Source organism: Primulina eburnea, chromosome 3, assembly GCF_022965805.1.
Source record: "Primulina eburnea isolate SZY01 chromosome 3, ASM2296580v1, whole genome shotgun sequence".
NCBI classification, from domain to species: Eukaryota; Viridiplantae; Streptophyta; class Magnoliopsida; order Lamiales; family Gesneriaceae; genus Primulina; species Primulina eburnea.
In genome coordinates this window covers 5,155,439-5,179,114 of record NC_133103.1, presented here as the reverse complement: position 1 = coordinate 5,179,114, position 23,676 = coordinate 5,155,439, and the positions used below count along the sequence as shown (strand labels likewise).

Here is a 23,676-nt window from a genome sequence, read left to right as displayed (position 1 = left end):
ATGAGATTCACCAATTTCGTATAAAATTTGTTCATGTTTTAGTACATCATATCCGACAGTAACACCACATCACCACCATGCAAAGATGAGGCTACTTGTGCTTGGAGTACTCCGAGAACTCCGCGAGTACTTCCTCGTTGCTTCTCGATCGGTATAGCGTAGACAAAACCAAACCGAGAGGCATGAAAATGTAGTACTTCTTTTATCTTAATGGTGGTCAAATACAGCAATTTGAGGGTTTTCAAATACGGAAATCTGTGCTAGGGATTATTAGGCAAATGCTTCTGCAAGAGAAAGCACATATATGCGGGACAAATAATTGACTTTAAACTAACCCTTTTTGTTCTATTTTTACTACATTATCAAGATATTTGAAGGCTTAGCTAATTTATTGTTAAAAATTGTAAGTCAGATCTTCTAAACGGATCAACCTACATATAACCTGACTCACTAACTTGTCTTACCACAAACATGGGGATAAATAAATTTTTTGGTTCATTAACTTTTCTTATTTTAAGTTTTAGTTCACCACCTCATCAAACTTTAGTTTTGATGGCTAAATTTTAATTTCCAACTAGTCCATTGATTAATGTGGCGCCAGACAAATAGCAATTCCAGTGTCACATCAAGAATTCATAATGTCACACGTCAGCATTTTCTAACTACACATTAGTATTTTCTGGTGTTATGTCAAAACATCAGGTATATGATCCAAGTAAATGATGTTTTTAGATATGTGTCCTTAATTATAGATATGATGGATTAATGTTATCAATCTTAATTACACTTAGGTTTCATAATGTACTTTTATATAATTGGAAAAATGGTGTTTTCTTTGGCTTTTTCTTGTTTAAATTAAATGATTGGTAAATCTGATTAAATCCACGGACACGAAAAAGGGTCCCGCCTTTCAATTATAATTAGTAATACTGCATTGAATTAATTAAAAAATTAAAAGCTAGCTTTAAGTATCATCTATTTATTAAGGTTAAAGGTATAGTTTTTATTAAACAAATACTTCAAGAGTTAAAATAGTTTACATAAATAGATTTAAAACTAAGTAGTAGAAAAATCGGACACACAATTACGTGAAATATATTAATATAAATTTTAAGTTCGTATAATAGGCAAATCAAGAAGGCCAAATGTGATTTTTTTTTTGGTGAATATCATGTATTAAGTTGGGTGCCCCATAATTATAATATATATTTGTTTACAGAATTTTAGAAAAAGGAAAAGAGCCTTACATTTTTTTTAAAGGAAAAGTTTTATATTATTATTATACCAAATTATCGACTACTGTTTTTCAAAATAATTTTTCTAATTTTTTAAAAAAATCATGCATCCATATTTTTCCTGTTTATTAAATAAAAATGTTGATAGAAAATATAAATAAAATCAAATATATGTACTCACTACAAAAAAACAAAAAACTAAGAAAAAAACAAAATGTAAGGAATCCGTACAATTTTCTAAGGATGGATAAGATGGATATGTAAGTTATAAGTTGATTAATAAATAATATTTTAACTTTCCGACCAGAACACAAACAAGCTCCCAAAAAGTTATTATAATATATATATATATATATATATATATATATATATATATATATATATATATATATATATATATATATACACACACACGGATCCGACGTAGTTTTCTCGACTAGCATTACAAAATTAATCTTCAAGATTGGATCACAGCAATTGCTAGAAACTATGGTGGATTCAGCATTTATTTGTCCAAAATAAATTAAACTTCATATTTTAATAATTTTATATTTAAATGCTTTTAATTCAAATACATTTGGATTTCTATCCGAAATTTTAAATCGATCCACATCGAAACTATAAGAGCTGGACCTAAATATCATTAATTATATTCAATAATTGTGGCAATGCGTAAACATAATTAATTAATGATGTACTAATGTTCTTCAGCACGCATTGTATGTTTGTATAGTCTATTTATTTAAGTACTCTTGTTAAAAAAACGTATAAATTAAATAAAAATTTTTGTTATTTTTGATAAGTTTGGTGATTTTTGTTTACATAAACTGCAATTTTTAATCTAAAAAACAAAAAATAAGATGTACATTTTTTTTATATAAAAAAAGTCTATTGTTCTTCTCTTGGAACACACTCAAGGGTACCAGTCTAGAGTGTTATATAAAATTAATCGAAGGATATATTATTCTTTAAAATTGTTAGAAAGTGTACATCCAAAAAAATAATGTGGTCCCTTTTTTTTGTTTTATCAACTACTAACGAAGAAATCTTTCTTGAAGTTAGAAACATACAAGTCCTACGTCTGACAAACTGCAGAGTAAACGGGTTTTTGGCATTACATTGTCTTATTTCCTTCCACAAGATGAATTGTTTTTTTGATGGATGATTAGAAATCTAATTTATTAAAATTGAAGTTCAAAACATAAAGATTTTATATTAAAACTTTTTGTGTAGAATTTCCATATACTTGAAGAAATGGGCGTAGTTTATGGAAAATCTCAGCTTCGTCATAAGCTTAATGTATATATATATATATATATAGTTATGAATTTTAAGGATTCTAGTCATTGTGACTAATTTATATACATGAATGTCTATTAATTTTAAATAATTTAATGTTTGAGCTTAATAATATTGGACAAATTTATATTAATATATATATATAAATAACCAAAAAAAAATTATAACATATACCAGCTTATAAACCGTTAAATTTAAATTCAATCAGATATCCTCTCAAATTAATATAACTTAATGCTGAAAGAAAAATCAGTAATCTTAAACCCAATCAAATATTATCCAAAAACAAGTTTTTTTTAAAAAACAAAACACTATAAAAAATTCTCGGTCTGTTAACTAGAATTCCAAGATTTGACAAAGTGAGCGAAAGTAAAATATAAAATTATAAGTTGGAGTGGTGGTAGAGGTGGAGTGGAGGCGGTGGCGTGAGAATTCGGTGTCACGCCGCCCAAATAAACCTTTGATTTTGATCCATACATATATTTATCTGCCACCCCACTTCACGCGTAATCAATACCATATTGTGTGTATCTATATATATATATATTATTAATTAATTCAATCCATTCATTAATTGTTCTTTATTTTCTTAAATTTACATTAAATGAATTCAGCGCCAAAATAAATTGTTCTCGAACTCGACCACATTCAAATTTAATTAACTCGAATAGTTCACGACCTGACTTTAATTAACAAAAAATATATAGAGTAATAAGTAAAAATTTTATGGTAAAAAAAAATAATTTGTCATTTAAGTGGATCCTGTCACTTTCATCAACCCCTCTAATTGGATGTTAGCGTCTGCTTATCATATAAATATGCAGTTCCCTCTGACTTAATGTCACCCACAACATTTACACTCGACCCTCATAAATTCTTTATGCCACTTGCTGTGCAGCTTCGGTACGTACGTAAATCAACCAGCTAGCTCCTCCGTCTCTCTTTCTTCTTTTACTATAAGGTGATGATTTTCTTCATTCTAAATTTACACACAGTTGTTTAATGGATCATGCATGAGCTCGTGTGTGAGTGTGTGTGTGTATATATATATATAACTGAAGATTACCAGGATTAGGTATATAACTCAAGTGTTTTTGTGTCGGTTTCGGATTGAAACGATCCTCGAATGTAGATTATTCGCACGTTCGTGATGCCAGATTTTCTCCTATATATTAGTATATAAGATGGTGTTAGCTATGATATATATATTTTTATACCGATATAATTATCCCTCTTCACGATTCTATATAATATTTTATGTTGAAAAAACTATATTAGAGTATATTCAGAAGAGAAAAACTTTCGTATATCGTATCCAAATATAACTGTAAGAAAGCTTTTTTTTTCCTTTTCGAATATATCCATATTTAACAGCAAGAAAATGCATTCTTTAACCACAAAAATCTATCCATGTATAGTTAGTATTTTTGTTAGTTCAGAAAATATATATCTATATATATATATACACGCACCAACTCCGCGTATCGTTTCATGGCGTAAGTGTGTCTATATGTCTGATTTCAAAATTTATGAATAAATTTTTAAAAATTATAGTTTTATCTCCCCAAATGGATACAGCCCTCATATATATATACCATCAAAGAAGAATGATCATGTTTTTAATTCATAAATAATGGAACAAAGGGTGGGTGTGAAAACCCCTTGTGCACCAGGAATTGGAAAGCACAATGAGTGGAATGCACTCAAAGAAATGAACATGCATGCCCGGCCATCCATGTCTTTTCAAAAAGTCAAGTTTTACGGACACTACTAGCTCCTATTTTTATGTTCAACATAGTATAATTTTCCTTAATTTTGTGATATTATATATATATATATTCAAGTTATAGATAATTATCATAATTGGCCTAATTTTGTGGCATGGATACATGTTCGCTAGCTTTTCTCTTCAACCACGAGCTAGCTAGGTGGTTTCGGGTACCACCATTTTCCTCATATTTCAAATGTATGTATCAAATAATTTTCAGGAGAGATTAAGGTTTCGATGAAAGGAGATCAAGGGAATATTTAATGACAGATCCTCGAATAAGGATTTATAATTTCAAACTAATTATATTTTTGAATCTACGTACTTTTATATATCTAAGACCGAAAATATATCATTTGCTGCTCACATGAAATGAATCATGACATGTTCACTATTGACATAGTGTTGTGTGAGTTTTACTCTCTTCAATTTGCTGACCTTTTAATCAAGAAGAATGTCCTTCGAAAGTAGCTTTACAAACAACATAAACAAGGAAATTTTTATATATATATATATATATATGTATATATTGTTTTCTTCTAGTTTTGTTTGCTTTGGACTGGAAAAATATAATGCATTTTCGTTGTTGTCACATTATTTTCCAGGAAAAAAATAACACTCTGAATTAATGGAGATGGAGTCATGTATTCCTCCAGGCTTTCGATTTCACCCGACAGAGGAAGAGCTCGTCGGCTACTATCTCAACAGAAAAATCAACTCTTTGAAAATCGATCTGGAAGTGATAGTCGACATTGATCTCTACAGAATGGAGCCATGGGACATTCAAGGTGAGTACAGTAGTTAAATATTCTAGCATAGTTTAATTCTTTAGTACATTAATGGTTTTAAATAATAATGAATATACTGAATTCAATTATGTTGCAGATAGGTGCAGATTGGGATGTGAAGAAAGGAATGAATGGTATTTTTTCAGTCACAAAGACAGGAAGTATCCAACTGGCACCCGAACCAACCGGGCAACAAATGCCGGTTTCTGGAAGGCCACAGGGAGGGACAAGGCAGTGCTTTCTAAGGACAGAATCATAGGAATGAGAAAGACATTGGTGTTTTACAAAGGACGAGCTCCTAACGGAAGGAAAACCGATTGGATCATGCATGAATATCGCCTCCAGACATCTGAACATGGACCTCCTCAGGTAATTCTTAGTACTATTGAAATTTAGCATTCGGCTCATGACAATTTAATAAAGAAATTAAACGCCTTCAATTTTGTAAAATTTCAAAACATGCAAACTGAATCTCGTTTTAATAAAATGAATCTTCAATTTTATTCTTTTAAATTTATTTTTTGGTATTTTATATTGTTAAATTTCAGTTTTAATCAGCTATTTTTTTAATTTTTTTCACAAATCTAGTATTTTACTTTTCATTTCTTCTAAAAACGTAGTTTTTCAAAGTCTAATGAAATTATTGTTGCTCTTCAACTTTATTAAAAAAAAAAAAAGTATTCATACCTAGCTATATATGAACTCATGGGGTGTTCTCCGTGGTCCTAAAATAAGTAATCTTTTGTATGAATTCTACTGCAATTTGAAATTTTCTTGTTTGCAATGATTTGATTTGTGATAAACAATTAATTTGCAAAAGCACTTTCTGAGGTTCGAAATACTAATTGGAAGTGACAAGTAGTATAATATATAAGAGATAATCCCAGCATCAATTACATATTTGGACTATTCTTAGTCATTTGTTGTAAAATGTAACAGGAAGAAGGCTGGGTGGTATGTCGAGCATTCAGGAAGCCGAATCCAACTCAGAAACAAGGGTTTGTTGATCCATGGGATTACAATATGAACAGCAGAAAATTCACGATCCCACCATATCCCAGCTCCCCAAGTAGTCATTTTCTGCACAATTTCAACCCCATTACTCATGAATATGATCAAACTCCACTAATCCCACATTTCGAAAATCATATGCTGGAGCTTCCGAATCTTGACAGCCCCTCCATTTCAACGAGTTTGCATGCAACAACCGCAAACAACTTTGAAGAAGTTGAAGATGAAAAGAGCAGCTTCCCCGACGATTGGAAATCGAGCTTCGATAGAGAAGATATTGGATCACAAATGCTTCATCTCGACCCTTCATCGCATGCGAACGCAAGCTTGCCCCCAGTATCTTACAACATTGATGAGTTAGTGGCTCAAAACCATCTAAGTAGCGTATTTGAATCATTTCCTGAATTAATGTAGCTTAGATCGATGCATTCATAATATATAGGATTTTAAATGCATTGCAAAAGCAAATATTGGCTTTTGTCTCCTAAAAATCCATTATATATATATATATATAGGGCTAATTATGCTTGTTTTTATAACTTTTTGAATGTGTTTGTGTTGTAATAGCAACGGTGAATTATATTCTTTGTTGAAGCTTTAAACTATCTACCTTTCATAGTTAATATAAATGGATTTAAGCTAGCATTTGCAAGCTGCCTTTCTACTAGACTAAAATATTATTATACATATGTATTTATATTCCATCTAATGAGAAAAAATATTCTATTAACGTTTTTGTACAACAATGTGTGTACTACTGATAACAACTTGTCATATGTATCAATTATGAAAAGTTAAAAAGTTACAACTCATTAATTTAGAATGTTACAAAATATAACACTCTTTTCTATTTTTCAATAATATTCTTTCATTGTTTATCCTATATATATGTGTGTGTGGTTGGTTCAAGTTGGAGTTGGTAAGTGTTTAGCTAATGATCAAGAGTTTGATTCTTCTAACAATATTTTCTCGAGAAAACTTATTACACAAAGCTTGGCCAGTGTAGTTTACCTGGCTAACACGGTTTGCGAACTATTTATTAGTATGGGGTTTACTCAGTGCGCACTGATAGCGTCAGTGGATTCCGACTTCATAAAAAAATACAAACATTACAATAGGACATGTACAAGAAGTAAAGAAAGGAACGTGAGAAATCAGCAATACTAAAATTTAACCGAATTGTGAAAAACCATAACAAGCAAGCATTTTTTCATCATTGGCAGAATACTCAAAAGTGACGTACGTACTTTATTTGGTCTCCTAGCTAGCCATGATTCCAATTTGTTCTTACAAAATATGCAAATCCTGGCCAAGATTCTATTCTTTTAAAGCCTTCCAATCCTATAATTACATACTCAATCCCCTCTCTTCTCCAAGAAACAACTAAGTATACTACTTCCCCCATCCCCATATTCCATTGATACCAAGGAACAATGAAGGCCTTATCACCTTATTTTGTTCCTCTTGTACTCCTTCCTCTCTTCCTTATCATCATTTCTAGCTATATGTAGAAAGGTTTCGACCAACACAAAGCTTCCTCCCGGCTCAAGGGGTTGGCCAATGCTAGGAGAAAACATGGACCTCAGAAATTTATCAAGGATAGGATGCAAAATACTCTCCAAACGTCTTCCAGACCTCGTTGTAGGGAGAAAAAATGGCTATATTCTACGGTGCACAAGGCAACAACTTCCTTTTCATGAACGAGAACAAATTCCTCGCTTCATGCAAATTAATGAAGAAGGCCTGCTGTTCCCCGAATTTGTCGAGCCCGAAGCACTGAAACAGTACATACAGGTTATGGCCGCCTTAGCACGTGAGCATTTGGCTAAAGAGTATGCTAAGCTAGAAGTTTTGGTTTTCATGCACAATGTGGTGAGGAAATTTAAACTTGAGAAGGATATTCGATCCGAACGAGAGGATTGTGTATTATGCTTCCCCTACGCCGGTTTATGGCCTTCCGGTTCGCCTCCAGACACACCAAGAAAGTTGAATCCGCTTCTTTCTGTAATTTATCTACGCTTGTTATGAGTATCATCAAGTGTAAACTGTTTGTTTATGTATTTATAAGATCGATAATAAAGAAAATTACATGCATTCATGTGTACAAGTTCCTCTGATATCCCTTGTTAATTTCTTGGAATTATTCTCATCGTGACAGAAACCAAAGTTTTTTTTTTCTCTAGAGCTCTATATTTTTCATAAATGGTTTGTTTCCAAAAATAAGGGGAGTTTTTATTTAGAGATCCTGAGTAAATAAAATGTTGATTCTCAGATTTCCCGAACAAATAAAATTGCAACCACTATAACTGAAGATAACGAAAGAACAATAGATCAATTTTCTATTAAAAAAATTCTGATCGATCGATAGATCAGAAGCTTCCATTTCCCATATATTCAACTGAATCAAATTAAAATGGAAAAGGAGCTAGCCAAGAACATTCAAGAAAGTCTTGATTTTCTAACCAAATTCTGTACACTTGATCATAATTAATATCAATACTTCTTCCAGAAGCTCTTTCACCTTTCTCCAACAGAGTCAGTGGCTTCTAGTTATGAATCATCTGTCATCTTACATTACCATGTATGCAGTAAGGTTTCGACTTGGTGTTACGTGAGCCATCAGAATCAAGTTCACGTTCTTCTGGTTACATTAAGTGCTGCTATTGACCGATATGAAACCATCATGTTTCAAGCTCTAAGTCGCCTTAATGCGATATACGCAATTAACCTGTACCCTACAAACATTATCAGCAGCATGCTCATACACACTGCAGGATGGATTTGGCCACGAATATCTTCGTCTATGAATTTACAGGTCGATTTATCCCGTCTCCCTGACAAGCAACCGAGGAACGTGTAAATTCCTTCCCCATCCCCATATTGAACATGGATAAGAAGCCTGTAGCTGTAAAATGTAGTTGAAACATATTTTATCCATGACATGAAGGATGGAATTTTGTGCACATAATACCCTCCTGTCAGGACAAAAGCCAGCATTGTGACAGTGACCACAGTTGAAGCTTTCTTGGAATCCATTATCAGTGCGCCAAGTGCCAGACCGAGCCCTTGAGAAACGAGCACATAGCTGAGCAAGACTAGCAGTGTCAGCAAAAACGAAGAGAGCTCTGGTTTTAGACCTGTCATCCAATATGCTATGGAGAGGAACAATGTGGGAAGGATCAACTCCATTGGCAAGTCTCCGGTGATTCGAGCCATGAAATAAGACAACAACGTGAACATACCGGAGGCCCTTTCCTTGATAAAAATAGCTCGTTCTTGAGGGAAGGTGAATACCGCGTTGAAAGATGGGAAAACTCCCCAGAAGATGCTGATGAAGAAGAGAAGGCCAAGACGGTCTTGGATGTCATGGTAATCTGAATGCCACCACATGAGACCGGCCAGTAACGAAGCAGTGATCACTTGAAAAACTCGTAAAGAATTGAAAGTTTCATGCTTTCTCTCCTTGAGGTTCCTTTGGAGGAGAATAGTAAATTGATTGACAAAAGTTGAGAAATGGCTTGTGCAACCATAATGTTTGGTCGTATGGCTCGATCTCTCTCTCGGGACCATGCTCGGGGCATCCCTGCAAGCTAATTTTACTTTGGGAGCTAGTACACTGTTGTAGGATTGTACAAGGGATTGTCGCACATTAGGCTTTTCTTTCTCACTCGAACCATCGAGCTGGCATACACCTGCACTCATGAAAGTGGATTCGATCAGCACACATCAGAAACTGCAACCTCGTCTATGCAATAATACATGGTTCAAAACCTACACATACAAATTTACATCCATCGCAATTCGCAGCTATTCTTAATTTCTTTTAAGAAGATTGCAGTAAATTCCACGCAAAAGGTAATGCATAAACCTGTGCAATGTTCATGAATACACTCTACTATGCATCAAAAGTATTAGTGAATTAGCTTGATAAAGAGATTAGCAAAAACAGTGTCCCTCAAACATCCTCGACCATGTACACGTTAAACGTAATTCTTAATTGGTTAAAGCAACTTGAACTTATAATATTTTCTCGTAGGCTGCAAGTTGCATGGCAATACATATAGAAACTGTAGAAAGATAGCATTATAGACATCTGGTGAGCCAAAACATATTAAACGCCATCTTAGTGGAACTTATAATTTAATGCACATGCATCCTTGGTTGTGCAATAGAGTATTTAAGATATTTGAGATTTAGTAAATAATGAGTGGGGAAAGTGAAGCTGACTAAAGCTATCCAAAAACGGTGGTGGAAAGGTGGTAGTCCACTCAACATAATGCTTGCTGCTAATGGACTTGGTCCACCATTTCCATTTCCTTTACATATATTTAATCATTTAATTTTAAAAAAGAAACAGACGAAGAAAACTATTTTATTTTTCGAGAAAAGATGAAGAAAAGTTTATTTAGTGGGAGAAGACTTCATTTGCATGGCATCTCCTAACACGTGGAGTTCTACCTGCATTTTCCAAATCAAGGAAAATGATGTACCTAAATGCGAATAACATGACAAGAAGAAAAAAAAGCGAGATAAAGAAACACTTTTAGCAAAATTTAAGATTCTTTAAACACTGGATAGGCTATAATCAAAGCAAAGTTTTTAAGATTTCAAACCTTTGACATCTGATTTATTAACATATAAATGAATGACTGAACTGCTTGCAAACGTTTTTTTAAATGAAATTTGCAATTTCAATCCTAAATACTAGTATGTTGATTTGATTATAGATGTTGTTGAGAAATTGCTTTAGTTTCTTTAAAAATAAAAGTCCACATGTGCAAAATCATGTGTTTTGAATTAGTCTTTCATTCTGTTATGCTATCCTAGTCTTAAGGAATTAGTTTAGTTTTTTGTTATTTTCAGTCTTTAAATATGTGATTGAATGCATTGTTTCTGACATGAGAAAAGCTTCACCGGACTTGTTTTGTTTTTCTTTCCTCTGAAATTCCTTCAGCAATATTTTTTACAACAACAATTGGTATCAGAGCTTCATCTTGAGGGACCTGTGTGAGTGAGTGTAAACATGGAAGCACAAACGAGTTTCTCATCCATTTCTCCACCTATGTTCGATGGAGAAAATTACCAAGTTTGGGCAGTTCGGATGCAGACACATTTGGAAGCTTTGGATCTTTGGGAAGCTGTGGAAGAAGACTATGAAGTTTCAGCTCTTCCAAACAATCCAACCATTGCACAACTAAAAACACACAAGGAAAAGAGGACAAACAAATCAAAGGCGAAAGCTTGTCTGTTTGCAGCAGTCTCATCAGTCATCTTCACTCGAATTGTTGGCCTAAAATCAGCACACGAGATATGGAATTATCTCAAGACTGAGTATGAAGGAGATGAAAGAATTCGAGGTATGCAAGTTTTGAATTTGGTTCGTAGCTTTGAGATGCAAAGGATGAAGGACTCTGAAAACATAAAGGAGTATGTTGATCGACTTCTCAAACTAGCCACTCAAGTCAGATTGCTTGGATCTAGCCTTGAAGATTCAAGGATTGTTCAAAAAATTCTTGTAACAGTGCCTGAAAGGTATGAAGCTACAATAACAACTTTAGAAAATACAAAAGATTTGTCTAAGGTTACAGTAGCAGAATTACTTAGTGCCTTCCAAGCACAAGAGCAGAGAAGAGCAATGAGGCAAGAAGGAGTAGTTGAAGGAGCCTTGGCAGCCAAGCATCAAGATGATAGAAAGCACAAGAAAAACTATAACAAAAGGAATCAAAGAACAAACAGTCATGATGTTGAAACCAACAACAAAGACAAGCAAGAAACAAAAGCTGCTGGCAACAGAGGAAATTATCCTCCATGTAAACATTGTGGAAAAAAAGGACACTCTCCTTACAAATGTTGGAAAAGACCTGATGCAATGTGCAACAAATGCAACCAGCAGGGACATGAAGCTGTGATTTGCAAATTCAAAAATCAACAACAAGAAGTTAAAGTTCAGATTGAAGACCAAGGAGATCATGATCAACTATTTGTTGCATCATGTTACACAAGTCATGTTTCATCTGAAGATTGGTTGATTGATAGTGGTTGCACAAATCACATGACCAAGAACAAGGAGCTGTTCACAGAATTAAGGACTGCAGATTCGAAGAAAGTTAGAATTGGCAATGGTGACTGCATTGAAGTAAAAGGCAAGGGCACCATAGCAATAGAAAGCTGCACAGGAACCAAGTTAATACATGATGTGCTATATGTTCCTGAAATTGATCAAAATCTAATAAGTATTGGTCAATTAATAGAAAAGGGGTACAAAGTGACTTTTAACAATGGTTCTTGTCTGATTGAAGACCAAGCAGGCCTGAAAATCTTCAATATCAGAATGAAAAAGAGAAGTTTTTCTTTCAATCCACTTGAAGAGGAGCATGCTGCTTTCTTGGCAAAGGAAAGCATCACTGAAACATGGCACAAGAGGCTGGGTCACTATCATCTTCGAGGTTTGCAATACATGAAGACAAATCAGTTCACAAATGATTTGCCTGACCTTGATAAAGAAATTCCAGATTGTGAAGCTTGTCAGTATGGAAAGCAAAGCAGAAAGCCATTTCCAAAGACGGCTTGGAGAGCAACACAAAATTGCAGCTAATACACACTGATGTGTGTGGTCCTCAAAGTACAGAATCACTGTCAGGAAGTAAGTACTATATTGCTTTCATTGATGACTTCACACGCATGTGTTGGATTTTCTTTTTGAAGTACAAGTCAGAAGTTGCACGAGTTTTCTGGAATTTCAAAGCGAAAGTTGAAAATGAAAGTGGATGCAAAATCAAAGCTCTTAGATCAGACAATGGGAAGGAGTATACCTCAGAAGCTTTCAATCAATTTTGCGAGGAATCGGGCATTCAACATCAACTAACTGCTCCATATACTCCACAACAAAATGGAGTTAGTGAAAGAAAGAATAGATATATTATGGAGATGACAAGATGTATGTTGCACGAGAAGAGTTTGCCAAAGAAATTCTGGGCAGAAGCAGCAAACACAGCTGTATTCCTTCAAAACAGACTTCCTACAAGAGCAGTCAAAGATCAAACACCATTTGAAGTCTGGTATGGATACAAACCAACCTTAAAATTTCTTAAAATATTTGGTTGTTTGTGTTATACTCATGTTCCGCAGAGCAAGCGAGACAAACTTGACAAAAGAGCATCACCAAGCATCTTTATAGGCTATAGCGATGCGAGTAAAGCTTATAAAATTTTCAAACCACAAGATGGGAAAATTGTTATAAGCAGAGATGTGCATTTCGTGGAAGACAAAAAATGGGACTGGAATATTTCAGCAGAGGAGGACAAAGTTTCACAGCAACTGAAGTTTCAACATCTGACTAATGGTGTAATAACAGATCAGATTGCTAATGACTGGCAAAATGAAGCATTTGATGATGCTCCTATTAGAGGTACTCGATCTCTTTCTGAAATATATCACAGGTGCAACATAGCAGTGTGTGAACCAGCAAGTTATGAAGAAGCCAAGAAAGATCAAAATTGGATGGTTGCAATGAAGGAGGAGCTGTCCATGATTGAAAAGAACAAGACTTGGCATCTTGTGGAGAGACCTCAAGACAGGAAAGTAATTGGAGTCAAATGGGTGTTTAGAACTAAACTCAATGCCAATGGTTCAGTTCACAAGTACAAAGCAAGACTAGTGGTGAGGGGTTTTGCACAGATTTTTGGTGTTGACTACTCAGACACTTTCGCACCAGTTGCTAGGCTTGACACCATCAGAATGCTGCTTGCAATTGCTGCTCAAAAAAACTGGAAAGTCTACCAGTTAGATGTTAAGTCAGCCTTCTTGAATGGTGACTTGAAGGAAGAGATCTATGTTGATCAACCTGAAGGATTTGTGAAGAAAGGAGAAGAAGACAAGGTTTATCTTCTCAAGAAAGCTCTTTATGGCTTGAAGCAAGCTCCAAGGGTTTGGTACAGCAAAATTGATGATTATTTGTTGAGCTTGGGATTTGTTAAAAGTCTCTCCGAATCAACTTTGTATGTAAAACAAGAAAGCAATGAGGTTCTTGTTATATCACTTTATGTTGACGATTTGTTAGTTACAGGATCCAACACAACACTGGTAAAAAACTTCAAGCTCAAGATTATGAAAGTTTTTGAAATGACAGACCTTGGCTTAATGACATTCTTTCTTGGAATGGAAATTAAGCAAAAAGAGCATGAAGTCTTCATCTGTCAGAGGAAGTATGCAAAGGAGATTCTGAAGAAGTTCAAGTTTGAAGATTGCAAAGAAGTGAGTACACCAATGAATCAAAAAGAAAAGTTGTGTCAAGACGATGGTACTGATAAAGTGAATGAAGAATTTTTTAGAAGCTTGGTGGGATGCTTGATGTATTTGACAACAACAAGACCAGACATCATGAATGCAGTAAGTATTCTATCTAGATTTATGCATTGTGCTAGTGAGATACATCTAAGGGCTGCCAAGAGGGTGATTCGATATATAAAAGGCACAATTGATCTTGGAGTAAAATTCACAAAAAGCAAGGAGTTCAAGCTAGTAGGATTCTCAGATAGTGATTGGGGAGGATCAGCAGATGACATGAAAAGCACCTCAGGTTATTGCTTTAGTTTTGGGGCTGGTATTTTTTCATGGTGTTCAAGAAAACAAGAAAATGTGGCGCAGTCCACTGCAGAGGCTGAATTCATTGCTGCAGCCGCAGCTGTTAATCAAGCAATATGGTTGAGGAAAATTCTAACAGATCTCAACATGGAGCCAAAGAAAAGCACTGAAATTTTTGTTGACAACCAAGCAGCCATTGCTATCTCAAAAAATCCAGTGTTTCATGGGAAAACTAAGCATTTCAACATTAAGTTGTTCTTTGTGCGAGAAGTACAGAAAGAAGATGTTGTAACACTGCTCTATTGCAAGTCTGAAGACCAACTGGCAGATTCATTCACAAAGCCACTACCTTTCAACAGATTTGAGATTCTTAGGCAGAAAAGTGGAGTTTGCAGTTCCTAAAGCAAGGAGGAGTGTTGAGAAATTGCTTTAGTTTCTTTAAAAATAAAAGTCCACATGTGCAAAATCATGTGTTTTGAATTAGTCTTTCATTCTGTTATGCTATCCTAGTCTTAAGGAATTAGTTTAGTTTTTTGTTATTTTCAGTCTTTAAATATGTGATTGAATGCATTGTTTCTGACATGAGAAAAGCTTCACCGGACTTGTTTTGTTTTTCTTTCCTCTGAAATTCCTTCAGCAATATTTTTTACAACAACAGATGTTACCAAATATCAATTTTAATCAGTCATAATTTTATTTTATTGCAGTTACGTAGTGCTCATATAATATAATATTACATCAACAATCCATATAATATATTAAAAAAGATCAAAATGTGAAATATTTAGAATCCATTTTGACAAAATAAAAACTATTTTTTTTATTAAAAACAAAAAAACAAACAAACAAACATATTGACCGAAAACTGCATTTTTCTCCCTTTTTTAATTTTCATATGAAAGTTAAGTTTAAATCGAACGGCTCACGAGCTAGTGTTAGTCTCATTCATCTTACACAAAGCGTATCAAATATTCTTGTAAAAAGTTGTGTATATTGGTTAGGTCAAACCAGTGGAACCCATAATTTTCAGCAGAGCTTCAATAGATGGTCCAAACAATTAATACACTATCCAAAAATAAAATTAATTATATTTCTGCTATCTCAATCATACCAAAGTTGGTCTGCCGATAAATTAAAGTACTTTAAAGGTAATGCAGACGTGTCAAACTCATGCATGTTAATACCATTAAAATTTTTCCTTCTTTATACCTTTCTCAGACGTTAACATTTCTTCTTTTCAATATCGATTAAGATCAGATATCTTATCAAAATATCTTGAGCTAATGATATATATTAGTTTCTCTCCATTGCATTGGTTCAATAAAACTCTGAAATAGTAGAAGAGATTTTGCTTATAATTCACATCAAACAAGAGTTCTCTAGGTATGAATTATTATGAAACATCATCTAATCGTGTGGGGAATAAAAAGTTTTAAAAAAATTAAAACATAGAAGAAAGAATAAAGTAGATATGAGAATCCAAAACATATAAGATATTGTTTGTGGCGCAAAGTGTTTTACGCTCAAAGAAGATATATTATACACTCCTTAGAAAAGTGCAAATGGTAGATAACGAAGTCCACAAGTTCAAAAGCTACGGGACATCTTCTTCCTTTAATTTACAAGTCAAATTCCCGACAAAAGACATCAACAATAGCAGGGAAAGAATGGATAAAACCCCATGAATTTTTTTTTTAAAAAAAGTATTTTCATATTCAATTTTTGAACATTATTTTTATGGGGTTTCCCAATCAAAATAAGCTTTGATGGGATGATTTTATCATCCAAACAGGGTCTGAATAACAATCAATCACCTACGGTACTCCCTCAAGGGATGATGCATCGTGGCAGGACCTCGAAGTTTCTTTAGATTATAGTTTTATCTTAAAATTTCATTAAAATAACAAGTATATATATCCCCTAAACAAGGCTATGTATCCGAAGTATAATAACTGAAATATATGGATATTACAATACATAGTAACTTGAGTGAAACGTAGATCGAAGGAAAGAGCTAGGTGTAAACAAATGTCTTTATCTTTCGTGAGAGGTTTTCAGGTTTTCTAACGTAATGCAAATATAATATATACATATGCATATCTCAATTAAGGTAAGGAAACAGATTTTATAAAGTAAAGCAAATAAATGCATTAAGAATATATGTAGTCAAGCAACCATGCGTACCATTAGCGAGATCAAGCATGAAATCAGCAGGATTCATGGGGAAACATGGCGAAAACCCCACGCTGTCAAAATAACCCATCGCTTTACTTTGTTTCCCGAAGTATATGCACCGCCCCTCTGACAACACAAGCAAATCGTCAAACATCTGGTACACACGGCTCGACGGCTGGTGCAAGGAAGTCACCACCGTCTTCCCTTTCGCCGCCAGCCCACCCAGCGTCGCAACCAGTCTAAACGCCGCCGTTGCGTCCAGACCTGAGGTGGGCTCGTCCAAAATCAACAAGCTCGGGTCTACCAACATCTCATGAGCTATGCTCACTCTTTTCCTTTCGCCGCCGGAGATCCCGCGTATAAAACTGTTACCTATTATTGTATTCTCGCATTTTGACAAACCCAGTTCGGTGATCACCGACTCTGCGATCGAAAGTTTCTCGTTTTTGGGTACTGAGTTCGGGAGTCTTAGTAGTGAGCAGAAAACAAGAGTTTCTCGAACTGTCAGGTGAGGGTACAACACGTCGTCCTGCGTAACAAAACCAGTTCTTTTAACCACTTCTTTCGTTAACCTACGATCATTGAAGAGGACTGTTCCCGAGAGTCCATGGCCATGGTGGAGGCGCCCGGCTAGTGCGTTCAGCAACGTTGATTTTCCGCTGCCGGATGGGCCAAGAATGGCCAGGATTCTCCCCGGCGCGGCCATGCCTGTGATCCCATTCAAGATGGTTCGTTCTAGATGCTGTTGAGCCACCGCCGGTGGATTCTCCACGTCTGATGATGGCACGGACACTCCAGCAAACATGCTTCTAATGCTGGCGGTCCTTGACTTCGTGTTTCTGTCATGCACCTTTACTTTGTATACAACGTCCGCGAACTGCACTCACAGTACAGCCAAAACGAAACACTCGATAAACCCATATATAAACTCCCATTCAACATACCAAATTATTTAAAATTCAACGGAAAGTATTTCTTACTTTCAGAGAAATCGAGAAAGAAGATGGAAGGCTCCGAGAGTGAGTCGAATCCACCGAAGATGAGCTTTCTCCTCCATTAGTAGCAGAAACAGCTTCTGCTGCTTTTCCAGATTCCAGCATTGTGACTTTCTTTGAAATGGGAAATTGGAGTTCGAAAGGTTATAAATTAAGAAGATATAGAAGTGGGAATGGAGAGGCATAGCATGGCTACATTGCTCTATTTATTTAGGAACACATCATCATATTCACAACGTGGCGTTAATCCTACGAAGCCAGGTGGATTCTTGCTTCGTCAGTGCGTGCGTCGAACCGACCGATTCACAACTTAATTTCTTACTTTTAATCATTTGCTATATACTTGAAACCACGATCTTGCATTTTGTAAATATTAGCTCACTCCAAAACAACAAAAAATTTGTTTGTTTAATTTTCTGAAATAGCTATATTCCTAACATTTATATATGATTTATTTTGATAAAACTCCACTAACTCGGCCTTTTTAAACTAGGATTTGTCGATATTTAAGGTTTTCAATGTGACAACCTTAATTAGTGGCTACACCCATTGAACTTGACCCCTCCACTAAGGATAGGACGCCTCTCTTCTTATTTTCTTCCATCATCCCTCATTTTTAGTATGGAGGATTGAGTATAAAGTGGTCTAATTCAATGTTTCCACAAGGGTAGGTAGTAAAATTGGATTGGGCTTCCACTAATTTCAAGAGTCGGTATATACTATTATGTAGATATAATCTAAGTAGCAATTTTTTGTGTTTTAACATAATATATTTAATTAAGAATTTGAATTTAAAATTAAAAAAAAATATATATTAAACTCGTGCTATATTTGTTATTAAAATGGAACATAGACTCGTAACTAGGTTGTCCGTTGCATCATGTTTTTAAACTGAGACCACTTGGGATATTCGCAGTTTCACTCAAACTTTAAGTCGTCAATAATTTGACAAAGTTGACATGCAGTGGTTATTTATTAAATGCGTGGTTACGTAGAAAGAGCGTATGGAGGATCAGAGTAATCGTTTTTGGCACTTTATATAACAAAATTCAATGTATTCATGCAGCTGTTTTTAGTAAACGAGATTCAAAGTTTCCACCACTGGGGCACTGAATTCAACGACTGACAATTATTGTGCCATCTGAATTTGTTTGCATCATTTACTGCTACTTTCTTCTTTGGTAAAACAAACAAATTTCATTATTTGCTAACATGCAAGTATAATCGTACCACAAACGGTAGAAGAAAAAAGTCGCTTAAATTTCACACTATATATGGAAATAAATAATATATATTGCTATTTATTTTTTAAAAATTTCCCAATATATCAGTGATCATCCCCCGAGGACAGATTTTTAAATTTGCAATGATAAATGGATGCTTTTGCTGTTTCTTCGTATGGAAAATGGAAATGGTAGAGAATGCTTGGCACTGTTTGTTGAAAAAAGGAATGCAATAGGACAGTTCTTAGGACGCGTGTCGCATGTAAAGTTTCTGCGTTTTGGCCATTAAACCATATTTCAGCGCTTGGCATCTCTTCAGCAGTATAATATATATTTATCAGTTCTATATTTAATTTGATTATTTTAATAATTTATAATTTTGAACGATGGAATTAATACAAGTGATTTGTTTTTATCATCATTGAATCATCAGAAAGTAAGATTTGAGGATTTTAGGTAAGATTTTCGAATTTTAAATAAACGTTTATTAAGTTAGTCACGAATAAAAAATATTTGATGGCAAGCGAACAATAAAAAGAAAAAAAAAAACTCCAGGTTCAGCAATAGAAACTTTGCAAAATTCATCGTTGCTAAATCCACCGTCAATATTTTAGAGAAGTTTTAAAAAATCGTTCTATTGGAGATGATATTTTGACAAATCGTTGTTGATTTGTTAATGGTTTTAGAAAAACCGTCGTTAAATTTGAATCGAGACAGATGGTACCCAGCAGGATGTTTAGCTATAGTATTTTTGAAACCGCGCAAAATTAGTGTAACGCCCCAGATTCGACGACTGTCCTCACTGTTCAAGACAAGTCTTTCCAGCGTGTTTATGTCCTCACTCACACGCACCCAAGGAAACTTCCCAGGAAGTCACCCATATCAGAATTACCCCAAGTGAAGCACGCTTAACTTTGAAATTCTTATGTGATGAGCTATCGAAATGAAGATGCAGCTTCTTGACTCCTAAGGTTTAGCTCAACTTTAGCTCAAAACCATTGAATTGTAATAAGTTAAACAAGCTTAATTTTGTAGTTTTTTTTTTTGTATGTGATAAGCTCTCAAAAAAAATGTATTTTGTTAATATGAGTAGTACTTATCAAATATTTTAACTCTTCATCGACTATATAATCTCGTATGTACACAATCTTATAACCTCGTTGAGATGTCATAGTTATTTTACCTAAGATAGTCATTACACAACTGCGTCCTAAAAATAATTGATGCACTTTCTAGTTTCAAGCTCATTGATACTATCCCCGATCCCCACCTTAGTAATTAATGATAACAAGGTGGTTTCACTAATGAATTTTGCTACTGAAAAGTATGGTAAATGGTGTAAAAAGAAATGGGCTTTTTTCCCTACCAATAAGACAATGACAACTTTTTGAAAGTTAAAGAAAGAGTCGGAGTGGAACAAGTGTGACCAAACCGATTGATTATACAGATACACGGGTTAGTAGTCTATATTTCACCGAAAATAATTCTCAATATATCCTCACATTTTAATGAACACGCCAAGGGACTTTCTTCCATCTTGTGCAGACTTGCCGCTTCGTGTGGCTTTCTCAACAGTGTATTAAACTTCGATTGTGATTGTTCAAAAACTGGATTGCCAATAGTTCAAATTCAACTATCTTCGCAAGAACTGTTGTATTTATATTCATTTGCATTTATCCGAAAGAAATTAAAATTATAGGACTAGATACAGAAACAGACTTCGATCATGGTTAGGAACCTGAATGCGCAGGTTTGAATAGTCAAGAATCAAGCTAGTATCGTCACGGGCCTAAATAAATTCATGATGAGAGTTCTAGAATTTTGAATTTTATGGTTACGGTCGTTAAAATTGGAATTTGGACCTAACTCAATCCCAAAAGCTAGTTCAAGGGGGGAAGATTGTCCAAGCAATCGGACCTAACTCAACCCCAAAAACTAGCTCAAGAGGGGAGGATTGTCCAAGCCCATATATAAAACTACAAGGTTATGTACCCAACCGATGTGGGATAATTAACACATCCCTCTCACGCCCACAAATGACCCAGTTTACAAATGACCCAATTATGGGCAGAACGTACGGGTGGCCTAATTGTAGGCAGTCCAATACATAACGGTGGAACTCTGGCTCTGATACCATGTTAAGATTGGAACTTGGACCCAACTCAACTTCAAGGGGGAGGATTGTCCAAGCCCATATATACAACTCCAAGGTTATGTATCCAACCGATGTGGGACAATTAACACACTCCTCTCACGCCCAGAAATGAACATATGTAGTGTGGAGTTTACAAATGACCCAATTATGGGCAGAACGGGTGGCCTAATTGTAGGCAGTCCAACACATAACGGTGGAACCCTGGCTCTGATACTATGTTAAGATTGAAACTTGGACATAACTCAACCCCAAAAACTAGCTCAAGGGGGGAGGATTGTCCAAGCCCATATATATACAACTCCAAGACTGATATGAGACAATTAACAAAGGTAGGCCTTTAAAAATCTTCTTACTGATCTACCGAGTGACTTTGTTTCTTCGTACTGATTTCTTGCTTTTTAATTCCTTTTCAGTTTCAATCAATTATTTTGGTGATCCCATTTATTTATACATAAATTAATGGTTTCTAATTAGTGAGTAATAAATTTAAAGAGAGAGTCAGACAAGATTAGACGCGTGATCAAGAAACGAATTGGTTGCCGGCCGGCTCTTTAATTATTTTTTTTTATATAGATTATGACAGAGATTCTTTTGGGGACATTAGTTATATAGTGACAAAAACTTGTGTGAGACGGTTTCACGAATTGTATTTTGTGATATTTGGATAATCCATGAAAAAATATTACTTTTTATGCTGAGAGTATTACTTTTTATTATGAATATAGACAGGGTTGACCCGTCTCACAGATTAAGATCCATTAGAGGGTCTCACATGAGACTTACTCATATAAATAACTCTCTTTGCTGAAAAGTAATTGACTTTTTGGGACCGTTTTGTTATCTATGGCTTCTACTCACTCTCAAATTCTCCCAGATGAGGAAGAACCACCGTATCCCACTTCAAGATTCCGCCTATCGGGCCGACGGACAGCGTCATTTTCATCGTCCTCCACGTCGAATTCATGGGATTCTTCCTTCAGCAACGAATACCCTCCATTTAGTCTAATCTCTACCCCACTCAACTTCAACGGCGGAGTTCCATTTTCTTGGGAAAAAATCCCCGGAATCCCCAAGCACCAATTAGTAGCTAAAATGCACGAATCCTCGGGGAATCTCCTCCCATTGCCGCCGGCTGGAAACTCCAACTCCTCCACCAACAAGTCTCACAACCAAAAACAGAAACATATTCACTCCGGCAATAGATTCGAAAGGGATCCATTCTTTGCAGCCTTAGTCGAATGTTCCAAGGATGGCGACCATGATCATGATGACACAAACCTTGTCCATCACGGGAATGGATCAAACTGCTGCTCCAAAATTTCAACAACTTTAAGCGATGGATTCTGGTGCATTAACACGTACACTTCTTGCAAGAGAACCTGCGCGATCTCGGAATCAATTGTCTGCCTACCTAAATCAAAGCCACATTACAATCGGCTCGACCGACGCTCAAGTTAGCCCCGATGGTCCCTTAGCTTTGATCCATGTTTCGACCCCCTTTTCGTTTTGGGACAAGATCACAACTTGTCTTTAGCCATGATGTAAAGTTTTAGTAATTAAATTTATGCATTAATCATTAATTAACAAGTGGGAATTTTATTATATGTATTTAGTGCGTGTCTTATACGTAGATCTTATGCGATGGCCATTTACTGAAAATTACGCAATGTGGTGCGATTTGCAGGTAAGTGAGAGTAATTAGTATAAAGTTGACAAACGGGCCGCCATAAATTATCGCATATATCATTGAATTTCTTTAATTATGATGTCTATGATTTCGGATACATAATAATCTTGAAAGCTAATTATATTGTTTTTTCGTAGTCAAAGTTAGGCTAAAAAATTTAATTGCTACCCTAATCGAGAGTGATTATTTAAACCCCCAGCTTGACTTTTTATTCGATCAATAGCCAAATGGTAATTACTTAAAAAACATTTAACATCAATTAAGTAAAAGAGTAGGTCAAGATGAGACGGTCTCACGAATCTTTATCTGTGAGACGGGTCAAATTTACTGCTATTCACAATAAAAAATAATACTCTTAACATAAAAAATAATATTTTTTATGGATTACCCAAATAAGAGATCTATCTCATAAAATACGACTCGTAAGACCGTCTCACATAAATTTTTACCCAAGTAAAATTGTGACACTTGAGTAATATCGAATTGCTTGGGAGTGATGAGCTAGTGTCTGTCTTCACTTGTTGTGTGTGTACCGTTTCAATAATGGCAAAGATATATGAGAGGCGATCTCACAGGTGTTATTTTGTGAGACAAATCTTTTATTTGGATCAGCTATGAAAAAATATTATTTTTTATGTTACGAGTGTTAGTTTTTATTGTGAATATCGATAAAGTTGACCCGTCTCACAAATAAAGATTTGTGAGACCGTATCACAAAATACATACTCTTCAATAATTATTTAAATATGATAATTTT

At 34.9% G+C, this 23,676-nt stretch overlaps 2 protein-coding genes across 2 annotated transcripts; one reads left to right on the top strand and one right to left on the bottom strand.

Annotated features, from left to right (window-relative positions):
• The first annotated feature begins 3,393 nt into the window (after positions 1 to 3,393).
• On the top strand, positions 3,394 to 6,629 carry LOC140828073 (NAC domain-containing protein 30-like). The gene is made up of 4 exons (XM_073191051.1): positions 3,394 to 3,495; positions 4,908 to 5,090; positions 5,188 to 5,459; positions 6,030 to 6,629. The coding sequence occupies exons 2-4, from the start codon at positions 4,931 to 4,933 to the stop codon at positions 6,513 to 6,515; spliced, it is 918 nt and encodes a 305-aa protein (XP_073047152.1). The 5' UTR covers positions 3,394 to 3,495; positions 4,908 to 4,930; the 3' UTR covers positions 6,516 to 6,629.
• Positions 6,630 to 8,418: 1,789 nt separating this feature from the next.
• On the bottom strand, positions 8,419 to 18,230 carry LOC140825646 (ABC transporter G family member 25-like). Its single transcript, XM_073187540.1, has 3 exons — positions 17,840 to 18,230; positions 16,869 to 17,736; positions 8,419 to 9,793 (listed from the first exon to the last, which is right to left on the bottom strand). Exons 1-3 carry the CDS (start codon positions 17,957 to 17,959, stop codon positions 8,790 to 8,792), a joined length of 1,992 nt encoding a protein of 663 aa, XP_073043641.1. The 5' UTR covers positions 17,960 to 18,230; the 3' UTR covers positions 8,419 to 8,789.
• Positions 18,231 to 23,676: the final 5,446 nt, after the last annotated feature.